This window comes from Lipotes vexillifer, unplaced genomic scaffold, assembly GCF_000442215.2.
Source record: "Lipotes vexillifer unplaced genomic scaffold, Lipotes_vexillifer_v1.1 scaffold216, whole genome shotgun sequence".
Classification (NCBI taxonomy): domain Eukaryota; kingdom Metazoa; phylum Chordata; class Mammalia; order Artiodactyla; family Lipotidae; genus Lipotes; species Lipotes vexillifer.
The window spans coordinates 1568687-1588820 of record NW_006779100.1 but is presented as its reverse complement, the minus strand read 5'-3'; the positions used below and the strand labels follow the sequence as shown (position 1 = coordinate 1588820).

Here is a 20134-nt window from a genome sequence, read left to right as displayed (position 1 = left end):
AAAAAAAAAAAAAATCTTCCAACAAACAAAAGTCCAGGACCAGATGGCTTCACAGGTGAATTCTATCAAACATTTAGAGAAGAGCTAACACTCATCCTTCTCAAACTCTTACAAAAAACTGCGGGGGGACGAACACTCCCAAACTCATTCTATGAGGCCACCATCACCCTGATACCAAAACCAGAAAAAGATACTACAAAAAAAGAAAATTACAGACCAACATCACTGATGAATGGAGATGCAAAAATCCTCAGCAAAATACTAGCAAACAGAATCCAACAATACATTAAAAGGATCATACACCATGATCAAGTGGGATTTATCCCAGGAATGCAAGGATTCTTCAGTATACGCAAATCAATCAATGTGATACACCATATTAACAAATTGAAGAATAAAAACTATATGATCATCTCAATAGATGCAGAAAAAGCTTTCGACAAAATTCAACACCAATTTATGATAAAAACTCTCCAGAAAGTGGGCATAGAGGGAACCTACCTCAACATTATAAAGGCCATATATGACAAAACCACAGCTAACATCGTCCTCAATGGTGAAAAACTGAAACCTTTTCACTAAGATCAGGAACAAGACAAGGTTGTCCACTCTCACCACTATTATTCAGCATAGTTTTGGCAGTCCTAGCCACGGCAATCAGAGAAGAAGAAATAAAAGGAATGCAGATTGGAAAAGAAGAAGTAAAACTGTCACTACAGATGACATGATACTATACACAGAGAATCCTAAAGATGCCACCAGAAAACTACTAGAGCCAATCAATGCATTTGGTAAAGTTGCAGGATACAAAATTAGTGCACAGAAATCTCTTGCATTCCTATACACTAATGATGAAAAATCTGAAAGAGAAATTAAGGAAACACTCCCATTTACCACCGCAACAAAAAGAATAAAATACCTAGGAATAAACCTACCTAGGGAGACGAAAGACCTGTATGCAGAAAACTATAAGACACTGATGAAAGAAATTAAAGATGATACCAACAGATGGAGAGATATACCATGTTCTTGGATTGGAAGAATCAATATTGTGAACATGACTATACTATCCAAAGCAATCTACAGATTCAATGCAATCCCTATCAAATTACCAGTGGCATCTTTTACAGAACTAGAACAAAAAATCTTAAAATTTGTATGGAGACAAAAAGACCCCTAATAGCCAAAGCAATCTTGAGGGGAAAATATGGAGCTGGAGGAATCAGACTCCCTGATTTCAGACTATACTACAAGCTACAGTAATCAAGACAATATGGTACTGGCACAAAAACAGAAATATAGATCAATGGAACAGGATAGAAAGCCCAGAGATAAACCCACGCACCTGTGGTCAACTAATCTATGACAAAGGAGGCAAGAATATACAATAGAGAAAAGACAGCCTCTTCAATAAGTGCTGCTGGGAAAACTGGACAGCTGCATGTAAAAGAATGAAATTAGAACACTCCCTAATACCATACACAAAAACTCAAAATGGATTAGAGACTTAAATGTTAAGACTAGAGACTATAAAACTCCTAGAGGAAAACAGAGGAAGAACACTCTGTGACATAAATCACAGCAAGATCTTTTTTGATCCACCTCCTAGAGTAACGGAAATAAAAACAAAAATAAACAAATGAGACCTAATGAAACTTAAAACCTTTTGCAAAGCAAAGGAAACTACAAACAAGATGAAATGACAACCCACAGAATGGGAGAAAATATTTGCAAACAAATTAGCGGACAAAGGATTAATCTCCAAAATATATAAACAGCTCGTGCAGCTCAGTATTAGAAAAACAACCAACCCAATCCAAAAATGGGCAGAATACCTAAACAGACATTTCTCCAAAGAAGACATACAGATGGCCAAGAAGCACATGAAAAGCTGCTCAGCATCACTAATTATTAGGGAAATGCAAATCAAAACTACAATGAAGCACCACCTCACACCAGTTAGAACGGGCTTCATCAAAAAATCTACAAGCAACAAATGCTGGAGAGGGTGTGGAGAAAAGGGAACCCTCTTGCACTGTTGGTGGGAATGTAAATTGATACAGCCACTATGGAGAACAGTATGGAGGTTCCTTAAAAAACTAAAAATAGAATTACCATATGACCCAGCAATCCCACTACTGGGCATATACCCAGAGAAAAGCATAATTCAAAAAGACACATGCACCCCAGTGTTCATTGCAACACCATTTACAATAGCCAGGTCATGGAAGCAACCTAAATGCCCATCAACAGACAAATGGATAAAGGAGATGTGGTACATATATACAATGGAATATTACTCAGCCATAAAAAGGAACAAAATTGGGTCATTTGTAGAGACGTGGTTGGACCTAGAGACTGTTATACAGAGTGAAGTAAGTCAGAAAGAGAAAAACAAATATTGTATATTAATGCATATATGTGGAACCTAGAAAAATGGTACAGATGAACCGGTTTGCAGGGCAGAAATTGAGACACAGATGTAGAGAACAAACGTATGGACACCAAGGGGGGAAAGTGCCAGAGGGAGGGTGGGTGGTGGTGTGATGAATTGGGAGATTGGGATTGATATATATACACTAATATGTATAAAATGGACAACTAATAAGAACCTGCTGTATAAAAAAATAAAATTCAAAAAAAGAATATAAAAACTTCCTTTTCTTTAAAAAAGAAAAGGAAAGATAATATTTAGTTGCTTTATGAGCAAGTAAGGACTTATGAAGCAAAAAAGTTACAGATGGAAACAAAGGAAATGGTGAACAGTTTTGGCCATGTAAAACTTCAAAATCTCTACTTAAAAAAAAAAAAAGTAAAAGGTAGATTAAAAAAAAAAAGTATGCTTGCAGCAGATATGAGAAAAGAGTAATATCTTTTTTTTTTTTTTTTTTTTTTTTTTTTGCGGTACGCGGGCCTCTCACCGTTGTGGCCTCTCCCGTTGCGGGGCACAGGCTCCGGACACGCAGGCTCAGCGGCCATGGCTCATGGGTCCAGCCGCTCCGCGGCATGTGGGATCTTCCCAGACCGGGGCACAGACCCGTGTCCCCTGATCGGCAGGCAGACTCTCAACCACTGCGCCACCAGGGAAGCCCCAAAGAGTAATATCTTTATCATGAAGAATTCTTACAGATTAATGAGAAAAATGGATCAACAGTAACACGCCGGTCATACTAAGAAAGAATATGTTTTTAAGAGTTTTTAAGAGTTCACCTTCAAAGAGGTTCAAACTGAAAGAATAGTAAGATAATATATTTAACTATCAAATTGGCAAAGATATTTTCTAAAAAAATCAGTGTCAATGTCTTTGGAATTGTGAACAGGGCAGCTTTTCTAGACAGCAGTTTTGACATGGGTATCAATAACCTTATGGATGTTTATAGCTTTTGGAATCATAATTCCACTTTTTAGAATTTATCCTAAAGAATTAATATTCATATGTTTATCATAGCATTTTTTTTTTTTTTTTTTTTTTTGCGGTACTTGGGCTTCTCACTGTTGTGGCCTCTCCCGTTGCGGAGCACAGGCTCCAGACGCGCAGGCTCAGTGGCCATGGCTCACGGGCCTAGCTGCTCCGTGGCATGCGGGATCTTCCCGGACGGGGGCACGAACCCATGTCCCCTGCATCAGCAGGCGGACTCTCAACCATTGCGCCACCAGGGAAGCGCCTTATAGCATTATTTTTTATTTAGGTTTTTTAAATTCAGGTATATCTTATCAGTGAAGTGCCCAAAGTTTAAATGAACAGCTTGATTAAGTTTTACATGTGCATACACCACAAAACCATCTCCCAGGTCAAGATACAGGACATTTCCAGCATCCGGAAGGCTCCTCTCAGTCAGTACCTGTTCTCACCAAGAGTAACCAGTATTATGACCTCTGTTGCCATAGATTTATTTTGAACTTCACATAATATTATTTATAATAGCAAAAAGTTGAAACAGTCTAAAAGTAGATAATGAAGAACTGACTACTTTGTTGGATCTCCATATGATGAAATAATATGAAGCCATTAAAAACGTTTTTTGTATGGAATTTCAGTTTGGGAAGATGAAAAAGTTTTGGAGATGGATGGTGGCGATGGTTGCACAACAGTGTGAATGTACTTAATGCCACTGAACTGTAAACTTTAAAATGGCAGGTTTTATGTTACATATATTTTAACATAATTAAAAAATGTTTTGGGTACTCTCGGTGAAGTTATATAGAGGAAGTTTTGCATTATTTTTGTATCTTTTTGTAAGTCTGAAGTTATTTCAAAATAAAAAGCTATAAAATATCTTTGGAGAATTTTTAATGTTGAGTAAATCTCAGTATAATATATAGTGAAAAAAATATTCAGATCATACTACGTATATAGTGTAACCCTAATTTTTTGTGAAGGAGTTGGGATGGGTTATGTGTGTGTATACACACACCTGAATATACATTATCTTTGCATAGATTTGAAAGCCTATGGAGAGATCAAGTGATACACCAATATATTGATATTGGTTTCATTATTGTGGTGATACTTTCCTTTTACCAAACTTCCTGTGATTACCCACATATTCCTTTTACAATTAGAATAAAGCAAGAAAAATTTTAACTAGAAGTTATTAAAAGGGAGAAAAATAAGGACTTCCCTGGTGGTGCAGTGGTTAAGAATCTGCTTGCCAATGCACGGGACACTGGTTCAAGCCCTGATCTGGGAAGATCCCACATGCCGCGGAGCAGCTAAGCCTGTGCGCCACAACTACTGAGCCCACGTGCCACAACTCCTGAGGCCTGTGCGCCTAGAGCCCGTGCTCCACAAGAGAAGCCACCGCAATGAGGAGCCCGCACACTGCAACGAAGAGTAGCCCCCGCTCGCCACAAGCAGAGAAAAGCCCGCGCACAGCAACGAAGACCCAACACAGCCCAAAAAAATAAAATAAAATAAATTTATTTTTTTTAAATGGGAGAAAAATAAAACTTTTCAAAAATTGGCTTAATGACTTTGAAGATTACTTTCTTTAAGGGTTGTTCTCTTTCTTTAGCTCTATCTTCAGTCATATATTTGCCAAGTCTCTTCTCTCCAGGTCTGATTCTAGATATAATGGTCTTTATCTTTTACCGTTTTTCCCCCAATCTTTTATTTTAAAATAATTGTTGACGTAATTTTCATGGACCATCTGTGCTAATAGTGTATTTTTTTCCCCAGGTATTGAATTGAAACACCTTTGTTTGGAATACATGACTCCATGGCTGTCAAATCTAGTACGTTTTTGTAAGCACAATGATGATGCCAAAAGACAAAGAGTTACTGCGATTCTTGATAAGCTGATAACAATGACTATAAACGAGAAACAGATGTATCCATCTATTCAAGCAAAAATATGGGGGAGCCTTGGGCAGGTATTGAGTTTGCTCAAATATTTATCTAGTACCTCCTTGGTGCAGATATTTATCTGATACCCACGTTGTACAAAGCACTAAGCTAGGGATATAGCTGTAAAAAAGACAGTCCCCTCTTTGAAAAAGCATGCAGACACCCACCTAATTCTTGATCTGCTTCAGAACTGTAGAAGTCTAATGCATGTCTCAGAGCCAGAGAAACACTAATTATTCTAGCAGTCTTCTCCATGGCATAATTACAGTTATCCCACAGAATTCTCAGTGTGTAGAACCCACAGGTGCTGAGGGCCAACTGTTCTATGCCATTTTTTATGTAAGGGACTTGAGCATCCCGGGAATTTGGTATCTGCAGGGAGTCCTGGAACTAATCTCCAAGGATACCAAGGGACAGCTGCATGTAGAATTTAACTGTAAAAATCGGATGTCGTTTCTAATAAATAGTGCATTAGAGTGTATTCTAGTACCCTATATACCATAGGTGTCAGTAAATGTTTGCTAATGATGTTATTTGGGCCACCTGCTCTCACTTATAGTACCAGCATAAGAATGCCAATATTAAAATAGTATAATGTAACTTTTTTATCTGACAAGATTTATGCTACCATCTCTTCAAGATAATCATTGAAGGAGGCGATACCCTTACTCAGTGCTGTGAATCCTCCAAATAATTTTAAATGACCTTGGAGCCATTTTTGTAGCTCTACAAAAACATCTCAGTACTTGATGTCATTCCTGTATTTTAAAATAATTGTACTTTATACTGCTCGTACATTACTGTCTTAGAAGAGAACAGAGGTGCTTTAAGAGTGAGTGAAAATAGGACTTCCCTGGTGGCGCAGTGGTTAAGAATCCGCCTGCCAATGCGGGGGACACGGGTTCGATCCCTTGTCTGGGAAGATCCCACATGCCGTGGAGCAGCTAAGCCTGTGCACCACAACTACTGAGCCTGCGCTCTAGAGCCCACCAGCCCCAACTGCTGAAGCCTGCGCATCTAGATGCTGTGCTCCACAAGCAATGAGAAGCCCGCACACTGCAACGAAGAGTGGCCCCCGCTCACCGCAACTAGAGAAAGCCTGCCCGTGCACAGCAGCGAAGACCCGACGCAGCCAAATAAATAAATAAAATAAAATAGTGAAAAAAAAAAAAAGAGTGAGTGAAAATAATATATGTAGAGATTTTAAAGTTTTGAATGCCAGTCTCTGAAGGAATTGAGGGAATATTCTCATCCTTTCCTGGATATTTTATGATAAATTATATTTATTGACAGGTCTCTAAATAAAACCTAGTATTTTGGAGGCCTCAGGTAAAATAGAATTTTCATGTTGATTGGGCTACTCCTTGAACTATTTTTGAGTTAAAAATTAAGTTGGCAGAATGGCTAAAACATAAGTTTTCTTTCCCTCTTCCACTAGATTACAGACCTCCTTGATGTTGTACTAGACAGTTTCATCAAAACCAGTGCAACGGGTGGCTTGGGATCAATAAAAGCTGAGGTGATGGCAGATACTGCTGTAGCTTTGGCTTCTGGAAATGTGAAATTGGTTTCAAGCAAGGTAATCCCTTTTCCTTTGCCTTCTGGGCTATGGCTTGATGTGTCTGTTTTTATTATCAGGAGGTTTTTTGTTTTATAACGAGTCATTTTAAACTGAAATTTTTTGTGATAAAACTTTTTAACTCCCATGTTTTTTAAAATTCTGCTTCTTTACAGGTTATTGGAAGGATGTGCAAAATAATTGACAAGACATGCTTATCTCCAACTCCTACTTTAGAGCAACATCTTATGTGGGACGATATTGCTATTCTAGCCCGCTACATGCTGATGCTGTCCTTCAACAATTCCCTGGACGTGGCAGCTCATCTCCCCTACCTCTTCCACGTCGTTACTTTCTTAGTAGCCACAGGGCCACTCTCCCTTAGAGCTTCCACACATGGATTGGTCATTAATATCATTCACTCTCTGTGTACTTGTTCTCAGCTTCATTTTAGTGGTAAGTTCCAGGAAAGCAATTTGTGTTTCACCAGTTCCTTTCTCCATTTTACACCACTTGACTGGCATAGATTACCTTATTATTTATTACGGTACCTTAATACCAAGCTGCTTAATCAAGCCTATGTTAACGATATGAAATATAATCAAATCAAAAAGAAAAAGAATGAATTACTTCCATTCCATCTCAAGCCATGGCAAAGATGTTCTGTGCACGTGTGTCATGTAGACTCTGGTAGTTATCACATAAGCTAAAGGCTCAGCACCGGTTGACAGTGTTGCTTTACTAGCACAAATTTGTACATAAAGGGAGTTAAGTAATGAGCATTAAGCTCATGTATCCAGAGGGTTGGTTTAGAGAGCATTGTTATGTAAGTTTGATATGATATTCAAATTATCTAAATTCAAAATGAAATATGGCACTTTAGAATTTAAAAAATAGTATCTTTAAAGTCTTTACTTGTTCCTTTTTTCTTTTACAGAAGAGACCAAGCAAGTTTTGAGACTCAGTTTGACAGAGTTCTCATTACCCAAATTTTACCTGCTGTTTGGCATTAGCAAAGTCAAGTCAGCTGCTGTCATTGCCTTCCGCTCCAGCTACCGGGACAGGTCATTCTCTCCTGGCTCCTATGAGAGGGAGACTTTTGCATTGACGTCCTTGGAAACGGTCACAGAAGCTTTGTTGGAGATCATGGAGGTATAGAAGGCAGAATGATAAGAAACTAAGCTCATTTTTAAAAATCCACTGGTACTGTATAGAAGAAATACTGGTTTATTCTGCTGTTTTGCACTTAATGCTTAAATAAAAACACTCCCATGGAATGTGTTTATTGGTAATATATTTGTCACTTATTTAGTGCCATTATAATAAACATTTTTTAATGTTTCTATAAACATTTATATACATAAATATATTCAGAGTATCTTTTTTTTAGGCATGTATGAGAGATATTCCAACATGCAAGTGGCTGGACCAGTGGACAGAACTAGCTCAAAGGTATGTCCCAAATAAATTTAAGTTGCAAAAGTACGTGTACTGTTGAAAAGATAGATACTATTGCATAATCAATATTTTAATTAATTATTTAATATATATAAACACAAAGGTTTTCATAAGCTTTTTGGATCTTTAAATTGCAGATTTGCATTCCAATATAATCCATCCCTGCAACCAAGAGCTCTTGTTGTCTTTGGCTGTATTAGCAAACGAGTGTCTCATGGGCAGATAAAGCAGATTATCCGTATTCTCAGCAAGGTACCTCCTCCTCTCCTCCCAACTATTTGTTGCTACCAAGTTGTAAAGTATATCTTGAATTTTTCTAAGGGACATTTAAATTTGAATTTAATAAACTATCTTGTATGTTGCTTATTGAATCTTTAAAAAATGGGTTTTGATTATTTTTTTATTGTAATTCTTTGAAGTGAAGAAACCTCTCTCTAGAGAACATATCTTAAAAAGAAAATTAAGTATTTCTTTTGGTAGAAGGTACTCTTAATATTTTATTATAAGCGTTTAACTAGATGGTAAGACTAGCCTTATATAAAATTATATAATTTGTAACTACCTATAATAATGCCTGATTTCTTATATTAGAATATAATATAGAAATATTTTAAAATAAGAACCCAAATGTGCTTTGAGCTAGCTACCAAAATCACCACAGCACTGGAAATAATTCTCACACTTATTAAATAAGGAATTGTTCCTGAAATAATTCTGAGATTCAGCTTAGGAGTTAATGTTTTATTTCAATGAAATTAAAATAAAGAATTCTGTTTCCCTAAAAGGCGCTTGAGAGTTGCTTAAAAGGACCTGATACTTACAACAGTCAAGTTCTGATAGAAGCCACAGTAATAGCACTAACCAAATTACAACCACTTCTTAATAAGGTAAGTACTGTGTAGAAAATGAGTGCATTCATTTTGGGTATCAGTGTTAAATGTTATTTTCTTTCAGAATTCAGAAAATAAGATGGATTGAGAAGTTATAAAGAAAGAGCTATAGTTAAAGTAGAACTTCCTGCCTTAAAATTTAGTTGTTTGAAGTATTTACGTTAGAGGAAGAATAAGTATGGGCAGTACGTTCTCAAATGCTTGTGTGTTGTCTCATCAGTGCTAAAGGACAGATGGGTATATATTCTTAACTCTTTTATCCAGTAAGTAATAATTGAGCATCTTCTATGTGCCAAGTACTGTTTTAGGTACTAGAGATATATAACTGAACAAAGCCAATAAAATGATCTGCCTTCGTGGAACTTTCATTCTAGGGTGAATGTGGAAGTTGAGGAGTGGCTAGATAATAAAGTAATTAAAATACATGACATATTAATTGGTGACCATTATTGTGAAGAAGTGTAAAGCTGGGTAAAGTTTACCCAATAATCAAAAGTTTGGGTGCTAAGTGGAGGTAATGTTTAAAAGGAATGAGATGATACTAGCCACTGTTTTAGGGTGGTCTGAGATCATCTCAGCTTTGTGACCTCAAGCAGATCATTTAACATCTGGACGTCCTGTTTCCACATTGATAAAATGAGTAAAATGGACTAGATGATGGCGTGGTATTATCTTCCAACTCTAAAGTTGTATTCTGTGAATTGAGTACAAAGATATGCCAGATTTCAGAGAGATTACTGAGAAATAAATACTTGTATATTCCTGGTATTGACTTATATGTTCTACAGACATTCTAATCCTAACTTATACAAAATGGTTCTCTCGTCTTCACTGTGAGGGTGAAGTTCATTCTGGCGGTCGTGTGCACAGTGGATTGGAGCAGGGAGAAACTGGAGGCAGAAAAAATCTGCATTTAGAATAAAGAAGGTTGGCATGGCACAGTGTTATTAGCAATAAACAGGCACAAAAGGGACTACTTTGGAAGCATCAACAAAATTGGTGACCAGGTTTTAGAATAAAGAAGGTTGGCACGGCACAGTGTCATTAGCAATAAGCAGACGCAAAAGGGACTACTTTGGAAGCATCAACAAAACTTGGTGACCAGGTTTTAGAATCCAAGAATAGGGAGCAATCAAAGGAGATGCCAAGGTTCTCAGCCTGCTAACAGTGTCTTTAGTTACACACGTGGAATAGAGGAAGAGCTTACTGATATATTTACCTTCTCCAGAAGAGAAAACATGCATAATTTGCGGGATAACATGATCTGTTCTGTACTGCAGTGTGTTTTGATGAGGCTGTTTGTGGTTCATCTTGCTAACCTGTAGCGCGTCTCCCTTGCCAGGACTCCCCTCTGCATAAAGCCCTCTTTTGGGTAGCTGTGGCCGTGCTGCAGCTCGATGAAGTCAATTTGTATTCAGCGGGCACCGCACTTCTGGAACAAAACCTGCACACCTTAGACAGTCTCCGGATATTCAATGACAAGGTGAATAAGCTTCCACTTGGTATTCTTAAATGCCAAGCACATTAGAGCTCCTCCCTCTTTTCTTGTTGTTATCTTTTAAAATCAGAAGAGGTCCATAACTTAAATATGAATTTCTGTAATGCAATTTATTATGAGTATAGTTCCTTACCAGCTCATAAAAACTGTTTAAACTTTGCATGTTTTTAATATAAAAAGAGCAGAAAACAGTATTTGCCCAATATTAGTAAACAGAATAGGTATAAAAATAGTAATAATAATAGCTACCATGCTAGGCCCTATGCTGTCCAATGCACTGTATACTCAGTTGTAATTTCATAACCCAAAGGTAAAGGTTAGCATTCCCCACCCCCATTTCACTTCACAAAGAAATAATCTGAAAATGAGCTTACTCTTATTGAATTATGGTACTTAATGAAAAATAAGTATAATTAGAAGCAGATAAGGAATTTGGAGAGTCTAAAAGAAACTTTTGGATACTTAATTGTACTAGTTTTTTGTTTGCTTAACCCCACTTTAAAACATACCATCACCACCCCTCTTAACATTTATCAGCCTTGATTGCGGTTGGATTTTGGTTCACAGAGGATAGTGGAAGGAATATAGCAGTAAGAAGTTGTATTCCTTTTGTCTTTGGAGAAAAAAATGGGACGAGTCTAGGAGAAAAGAGAGGAGTTTTAAGATAGATGTGTGTATATAACAAGAGATTTGCTTGAAGTGAAATTAACAGAGCTTGTGAGTAGAAAGAAACAGAACCAGAGAATGGTTTTAAGTGTGAAGATACCTCATCTAAAAATTATTCTTTCAGTCTTATGTAGACCCAAGACAGCTGGGGTTCTGGGAAGTATGGAAACAAAATTATAGAGGTAGAAGCTGCCTTGAAGTTTATCGGTCAGACCTCCATTTTACAAGATAGAAAAGAACAAAGAAGTCAAGTAACTTGTTCGTGTTTGTACATCTGATGTGGGACTAGAACCTCTCTTTCCTAATCCCCATTGCCCTTTTCTGGGATGGTCTTGGGACAGCGGTGGTCAGAGAGATAGCTAGCTATTGGCCATTTCTGTGAATATAAGAATAGTCGTAAGTGAAGTGTTTGTCTAGGAATATCTGCCTTGGCATTTTCATTGCCAGAATAGCCCATTAGCAGAAGCTAATATTGCCTCCAGTGCCCCAGGATACGAGGAATCAGAGATAATAAAGCCTGTTAAAAGTCACCAGAATGAACGAGGAATAAGGTCTGAGAATCTGTTGTATAACCTGGTGACTGTAGTTGATAACACTGTAGTGTATAATTGAAATTTGCTAAGAGAATAGAACTTAAATGTTCTCACCAAAAATGGGGATGGGATATGAATATGTGAGGTGATGGATGTGTTTATTAACTTAATGCAGGGAATCCTTTCACAACGTGTATGTGAAAGGATATATATTCATCGTTCAAATCATCACATTGCACACTTTAAATATCTTACAATTTTATTTTTCAGTTATACCTCAATAAAGCTGAAAATATATGTATATAAGTTGAACATATAGTAGGTTAATACTTTATGTAATATTTATATGATATTCTGCAATTTACTTTTTTATTTAACAATATAAAGTGAACATCTTTCTAAGCATGTATATATGTACACACACACATAAATGTGTGTGTGTATATATATATATACATTTGTATGTGTGTGTGTATAATTCTTTCTCATGGCTGCAGAGTATTTTACAGAATGCGTGAAGCACAATTTATTCAACCCTTTGCCCATTAATGAACATTTGATTTGTTTGTCATCTTTTCTATTATAAAAAAATGCTCGAAACATCTCTCTACATTTATTTTATAGACTCATGCTTTTCTTTCTTTGAGATAGAAATCTAGACAGACCTGAACATGACCCTAAATACCTTCAGTTTTTGCTTTTAAAAAATCTCTGTGCATAAGGAAATCACAGGGCTTCTTTTTTAAAAAATGCAAATTCCCAGTCCTTATCACCTCTCATGATTCTGAGATGGAACCCAGTACTTTCCACCTTTAAACAAGCATCATCAGTGACTTTAAAGCAGGTAGTCCTGGTACCACACTTTAGGAAACATTGACGTATGTGTACTGCCGTGTGTAAAACGAATAGCTGGTGGGAACCTGCTGTATAGTGCAGGGACCTCAGCTCCGTGCTCTGTTTCGACGTAGGTGGGTGGGATGGGGGAGGTCCAAGAGGGAGGGGATATATGTATACATATAGCTGATTCACTTCCTTGTACAGCAGAAACTAAAACACAGTAAAGCAACTATACCCCAATTTTTTAAAAATCTTAATTTAGAGGTCAAGTTACACAGCATTTTTGAGTTTCAATTTCCTTGTTTTCCCACACTAGACTGTCACATCCACAAGGGCGAGTAGTTTTTGTCTGTTTAGTTCACTGACGTACTTGCAGAGCCTAGAACCATGCCTGGCACATCAAAACATATAATGAGTATTTGATAAGTAAAAGAATGAATGAATGAATCTGTCAATCTGTAAAGTGGAGCTAGTACCTATTACATAGAATTGCTTTAAGGTTTCAATACAATAATGTATCTAACACTTGTATACAGCAGGCACTCAGTAAATATGAACCCTCTTCATTCTCTTGAATTTCCAGTCATCATAGTACGCAAAGTGCCAGCTACAGTTCAGTGCATGGTCTTATTTAAAATAACAATAATTTTAGTTTCTAAAAAGTCACCAGGATATAAATTGACAGTCACTTACTTTGCATTGTAAATCAAAGCTGTTTTATCTTCCATCCCCTTATTATTTGTATGCTTAACTATCTTGCACGAATTTATTTGCAGTACCTTAAATGTTCTGTGGTTTTCTGTAGTCACCTGAAAATAATTTCTCTCAACCTGAAAGGAGTATTTACCTTGTCACAGCTGTTGAACACAAACAAAAACCAATAAGTGATCCTTCCTGTGTGGACCCCGTCAACCATCTCATGATTATTTTTTAATAGAGTCCAGAGGAAGTATTCATGGCGATCCGGAATCCTCTGGAATGGCACTGCAAACAAATGGATCATTTTGTTGGACTCAATTTCAACTCTAACTTTAACTTCGCACTGGTTGGACACCTCTTAAAAGGTAGAGGCCTTATGTCAGAATATTTTTATGAAATGGTGTTGAGAAGCCAGAAGTAACTGAAATGATTGAGTGTTTGAAATAATTTGGCTCATGTGTCTCACTTTAAACGCAACTGTATGTCTTACTGAGTTATGTTTTGTTCAGTATATATTTTAATAGAGCCTAATTTCCACATCACATAGCAAATTTCCTTTAAAAAGCAAAGGAGTTGATTCTTATAAAATTTCTAAGTACTGAACTTTCTAATAACTGTTTTATTAATTAATGCTACTTATTGATAAGTATCTTTTTGATTATCAAAATAAGGTAGACTGCAAATCAATAAATGTTATTTGAGTAACTCATGTTAGAAAATGTTATGTTAGAGATTTGACCACAGATTTTCTTAACTTGTTACTAATTTACTGTTGATCAGTCCGATTATCACATACCATAGACTCTCACCCTTCTGGTGCCCCATCCTCCCACCTCCGCATTTCTGTACTGCTTACAGCAGCGGCCTCCAGCTCTTCCTCAGAGCCAGCTTGTTCACTCCCTCACCTGACTTTACTCCCTACTGGTGACTTTGCTGAGTGTTAGTTTTGGTTTATCAGTGTGGGGCAGTCATGGCCCAAGACTGCAATTAACAGGAACAGCAAATGGGGTGAGTCAGAAGCAAAAACAGTATAAAGTATGGCCTGGGATAAGGAGCTGGCATGAGTTGCTAGCTTTAGATCTGGCCAAAATTAGAGACTCAAACTAGAGCTTGAATCTGCAGTTTTGTATCAATTTAAATGATTGTTAAGCTTGAGGGATCATAGAGGTTCCCCCAGTTTTTAACCAAATATATATATATATATACACCTACCATTGTGAATGTATACATTTGATTTCACCACCTTATGAAATTTCTGCGAAACATATTGACAGTTTCAATCTCTAAAGTGAATAGGCATTGCTCAAAAGATATTACATTTACTACAGGATACCAAGAAGATGGATTGCAACTAGGCTGATAAAATGCTTGTTTATTCTGTATTTCTAAAAGAATACCAAATATTTTCAATGTACAAATCCCCTATTTTAAATGGAGTAGCATTAGTGATTAAAAGTTGTCCAGAGATCAAGCTTACCCTCTAATCAACCGGATTCTTTGGGCTCTGAGAGCTTATACTCCCTATATCATAAGGCTTTTTTCTTTAATTAAAAAAAAAAAATTTAAGGGCTTCCCTGGTGGCCCAGTGGTTGAGTGTCCGCCTGCCAATGCCGGGGACACGGGTTCGTGCCCCGGTCCGGGAAGATCCCACGTGCCGCGGAGCGGCTGGGCCCGTGAGCCATGGCCGCTGAGCCTGCGCATCCGGAGCCTGTGCTCCGGAACGGGAGAGGCCACAGCAGTGAGAGCCCCGCGTACCGCAAAAAAAAAAAAAAAAAAAAAAAAAAAAATTTAAGTGATAGAACCCTATTTTCAAAGCGTATCTTAAGGCAAACTACACTAAATGGGTTTTTAAAAATTCCTTGTGCTGCTTTAGGGAATAGAAGATCTGAAACACCATCATCTTCTAATTTTCCTCTCCCTGAGGTACCTTCGAGTTCCAGGGAACATTATTCTATTCCATACATTTTTGGTGCTTAATCCTATATGTAATTAATTAACTATTAACATACGTATATATTTTACCTTCCCAAATGGCTATCCCCCTTACATACTTCCTTTCCTTGCAAAGTTGCTAGTCACAGAATAAGAATTCAACAGATATTTGTTGAAAGAATGAATTAACTTCTTGTTTGTTTTTATTTTTTGTAGGATACAGGCATCCTTCACCTGCCATTGTTGCAAGAACAGTCAGAATTTTGCATACACTACTAACTCTGGTTAATAAACATAGAAATTGTGACAAATTTGAGGTGAATACACAGAGCGTGGCTTACTTGGCAGGTAAAAACACAAAATAGACAAAATTAATCTTACCACAGCTATATCTAAGGACCATGAAAAAGGTACAGACACCTCTGGGTCCTTCCGCTGGTTGCTTGGCAGGGTAAAGAGCTCACAGTTCAGTCCTGTGGCATTTGGTCAAAATTTGGAAAGTTTTGCCAAAACATTTTTCCTGATAAAAGAATTTGCATTAATATGTGAAATGTGTTCCCTTAGTCATCTTTGGTTCAAGACTCCACATGGCTCCCTGTTGTCTGTCATAAAATCTAAAAGCCTCAGCCTAGCATCCTGGGCCCGTAAGCAGCCCTCCTGATTCTGTCCTCTTTCTCTAATTTCATAGGCCTCATTTTTTATTACCTCTCCAAATGGATGGGCTATTTTAAGCTAATCTACTTGCCATCTCCTAGAAGTGCCTTTATGCTTCTTTAATATTCATTTCTGATGCCCTTTGTTTTACCTATACTGTCTGCCCATCCCCACCATTCCATTATACCATCCCTATCTGCTCTTACCTGATTTGTGATTCTCCTCGCAACAACACTTAGCACTTATGTATAACACAATTCTTGAACATCGTTGTTTGTTGGAAAGTGCTGATTCCCAGTTTAGCAGACTTCAGTGTGTGGCAACTTTTTTGTTTGAATTATTTGACCTTGGGCAAATCATTTAACATTTCAGAGTATTTTTCTTTATCTAAGAAATGGACCTTATAGTCCTGCCCTGCCTACCTTTTGTGTTTGTTGAGGTCCAGTGTTTATTAAAGCATTTGACTAATACAAGGTGCTATTTGAGTCTCTTTGTAAGTTTCATGTTTACATGCAGTCTTCCAAAACAGACTGTAAACGATTTAACATAAACAAGTCTGTCCTAAGTGTTTTATATCCTTAAACTTCAGGCTCTCATGTTTAATAGCTATTATTCTCTTCAGGAGGTTGTAAGAAGTATATCCTAATTTAAGTCACACTTGTGATTTATTAAATTTTTGAATCTTCCTTCTTTTTCCTTTTAGCTTTACTTACAGTGTCTGAGGAGGTTCGAAGTCGCTGTAGCCTAAAACATAGAAAGTCTCTTCTTCTTACTGATATTTCAGTGGAAAATATTCCTATGGATACATATCCCATTCATCATGGTGACCCTAGCTATAGGTAAATGGACGACTTCTCGCACAGTCACATAATCACAATCAGGTTTCAGTATTCCATGCCAGTGGAGGCAGGTGGGCAGAGTAATCCAGAAGGTAATACAGGAGGGACTCTAGAGATAACCTAGGAAGAGTGTGTAAGTCAAAACTCATTTTATAAATGTACAGTATTTTATGTGTGTTTGTTGAAGGAAAGTTCTTCTAATCTAATTGTGCTAATTAGTTAACATTAGTTTGCCTCTTTTTAAGCACAAATCAGTTGAATAATGAAAAGAGATGATCTCGAAAGTGTCAGATTGCAGGAAAAGGCCCAGGAAAACCTAATGTGAAATATAAGCAACATTACATGCTTAATGATAGAAAACTAAGCTATACAGATGTGTAAGACGACACACATGCCAGCACATTTATTGTATTCACTCATATCACACTAAAGTTACTAAGAAGTTTTCTATAGCACAGATTTAGATGTTAAGATAATCGAATTATATCCTGTTGTTTGTTGCTTTGAGTGGTATATTTTTCACTAAAACATAGAGAAATTACATGAAAATAGCATCATTTGGAGTTTTTTTATATTTTCAATTAAACAAAGATACCTTTAAGTTTTTGGTACAGTGTTAAACATGGGAAAATAATCTTGTATTTGTAGTGCTTATATCATTAAATTTATCAACATCCCACTTTTTGATAAAAAGCCCCCAGCAGTTTCCAGCTGAGATGTTAACAACGTATGCAAAAGCTTTCCAGGCATACTTGGCTTTCAGTAGTCTTACTCTTCGGTCATTCCTATGATTATATTTCTTTGAGATATGCCCTTTTTTGTTATGAAAAGGAGAAGGTGAGTTTGACTGTGTTCCCCCTTGGTTTTTAAACCAGGGATACAATTGCTTATTTAGACTTGATTCTCCCTGATTAAAAAATCAATGCAGTACAGTTCAGTTGAGCATTTGTTGAGTACCTACTGTGTATAAGATGTCATGGCAAGAAAGTGGATATTTCCTGGGAACAGATTAAGAGTTTGTACCCTAAAAAGCGAGCTTTAAAGTACAGTTTTAAAATTACTTGATCGCTGCCATTGGGAAATATAGTAGCCAATTAGAAGGGCCAGCAGTGATTGTATTTGTCATCATGTTTATTGATTCTTCTCATTTGTTTTAATCTCTCAGGACACTAAAGGAGAGTCAGCCATGGTCCTCTCCCAAAGGTTCTGAAGGGTACCTTGCAGCCAGCTATCCACCTGCGGGCCAGACCAGTCCCCGAGCCAGGAAATCCATGAGTTTGGACATGGGGCAGCCTTCTCAGGCCAACACGAAGAAGTTGCTTGGTTAGTTTACCTAAATTATGTAGAAAGTTTTAGAATTCTTTTCAAAAATGGTCAGATGCTTTCACTCCTGGAAAATTATTTGAAGCTGTTCCAGACTATCAAAATCTCCTGTTTTTGATGTAGCAAAGTTTTTGATGCCAGTTAGGAGAGAGTTTGATAGATCAGTTAAGCCATATCAGTTAAGATAGAGGAATGAGAATGAGATCTTGAAACAGTTTTGGGGGGATTCTTAGACTAAATATTGTGGCTCTACTTGTTTTATTCTGCCTTGGCCAGGCAGAAGGGAAATGGGAGTAGGAGAGACATTAGATACTCACAGAAAAGGAAGAGTCTTGCAGCATTCAGATGCAGGGCCTTTAACAATATATTTCCCAAAATTACCCTCTGAGGACAGAATACATCAATATGCTGTGAAGCTATAATGATACTATTTGCCATCTTTTCTTTTAAAGAAAGGCAAAAAGGTAAGAGATTTTGATTACTGTATTTTTTTATTACTGTAAGAAGATAGGGTTCTTGGAAGTTAAAATTGCTCGGTTATATCAGCATTTGACCATGAGAAATATACCTGAAATGCTGTGAGACACTTTTTCCCTTTTCAGAAACTGAAGTAAATAATGAGAGAGCCCACTGATCCCACCTCACCACAGATTGAATGCAAAGGTGCTCTTACACAACTTTGGCTAAAGAAGTATAAAATAAATAACCTGCCAATAAACCACGCGAGAAGTTGAAACCATGAATGTTAATCACTATTACTAGTCACATAGGACTGTTATCTTTTGTTTATTTTATTTATTTATTTATTTATTTATTTATTTTTGGCTGCATTGGGTCTTTGTTGCTGTGCACAGGCTTTCTCTAGTTGTGGTGAACGGGGGCTACTCTTAGTTGCTGTGCACAGGCTTCTCATTGCGGTGGCTTCTCTTGTTGCGGAGCACGGGCTCTAGGTGCACGGGCTTCAGTAGTTGCAGCACATGGGCTTAGTTGCTCCGCAGCATGTGGGATCTTCCCGGACCAGGGCTCGAACCCGTGTCCCCTGCATTGGCAGGCGGATTCTTAACCACTGCACCACTAGGGAAGTCCCAAGGACTGTTATCTTTTGTTTTGAGTTCCTTTCTCTTTATACTTTTCCATAAATAATGTTCTAGGAGTTTCCTGGTTACTTTGTGTTTTGTGATTCTGAGTTTTCATGCCAAGGAAGTTGTAAATGAAAAACTAACTTCAGAGAAAATGCAATATTGAATTCATTCAACCCATGTGGTAGACGAAAAAGTTATAGTCTTTGCCCTGGAGGAGCTCATAGTTTGGTGGCTAAGACTTATAATCAGACAATTGCAACAGCATCCCCAGGTGCCACTAAAGTAAGGAAATTAGGAAAAGCTACAGAGAGGAGGTAACATTTGAAGCGGATCTTGAAAATTTAATACATGCTTGCCCGGTAGGCACTGGATAAGGAAGGCATGTATTCAAGAGAGGGGGGAAATAGCATGAATAAAGCAAAGTCAGGAAAAGCACTGGGGTACGAAGTGAGGCTAGAGAGGAATTGCAACTAGTTTGTGGGAGACTTTGTGCCATGTTAAGAGATTTAGCCTTATCATGTATCCAGCAGGGATCTTTAAGTAGGGGAGAGACGTTGCAAAATTTTATTCTTAGGAAAGGTTTTTGGCTACAATATGGAGAAATAGGAAGAGTTTTTTCGCAAGGGAATCATTTAAGAGATCGTTACAGCAGTCCAAGCAAAAAGTGGTGTAGGCCTGCACTAAGGCAGGGGCAGTGGGACAATGGAGAAAAGGAATCAGGTGTGGGACTTAGTGCCTGGCTGTTTGGGCCAGGTGGGGAGGGAGAAGGCAGTGGAGGAGGTCAGAAATTTCTGGCTTCAAAAACTGGCTGGAGAGCT

The 20134-nt window shown here is 37.5% G+C and overlaps 1 protein-coding gene across 2 annotated transcripts in view; it reads left to right on the top strand.

The window, feature by feature from the left end:
• NF1 (neurofibromin 1) overlaps nt 1-20134 on the top strand; it is a 250910-nt gene that overhangs the window by 211729 nt on the left and 19047 nt on the right. For both annotated transcript variants that reach the window (XM_007452391.1, XM_007452392.1), the window contains 12 exons: nt 5180-5373; nt 6786-6926; nt 7082-7361; nt 7843-8057; nt 8296-8357; nt 8501-8615; nt 9149-9250; nt 10596-10736; nt 13725-13851; nt 15635-15766; nt 16776-16911; nt 18077-18234. In XM_007452391.1, coding sequence (XP_007452453.1) covers nt 5180-5373; nt 6786-6926; nt 7082-7361; nt 7843-8057; nt 8296-8357; nt 8501-8615; nt 9149-9250; nt 10596-10736; nt 13725-13851; nt 15635-15766; nt 16776-16911; nt 18077-18234 — 1803 coding nt within the window. The remainder of the gene's footprint in view (nt 1-5179; nt 5374-6785; nt 6927-7081; nt 7362-7842; nt 8058-8295; nt 8358-8500; nt 8616-9148; nt 9251-10595; nt 10737-13724; nt 13852-15634; nt 15767-16775; nt 16912-18076; nt 18235-20134) is intronic.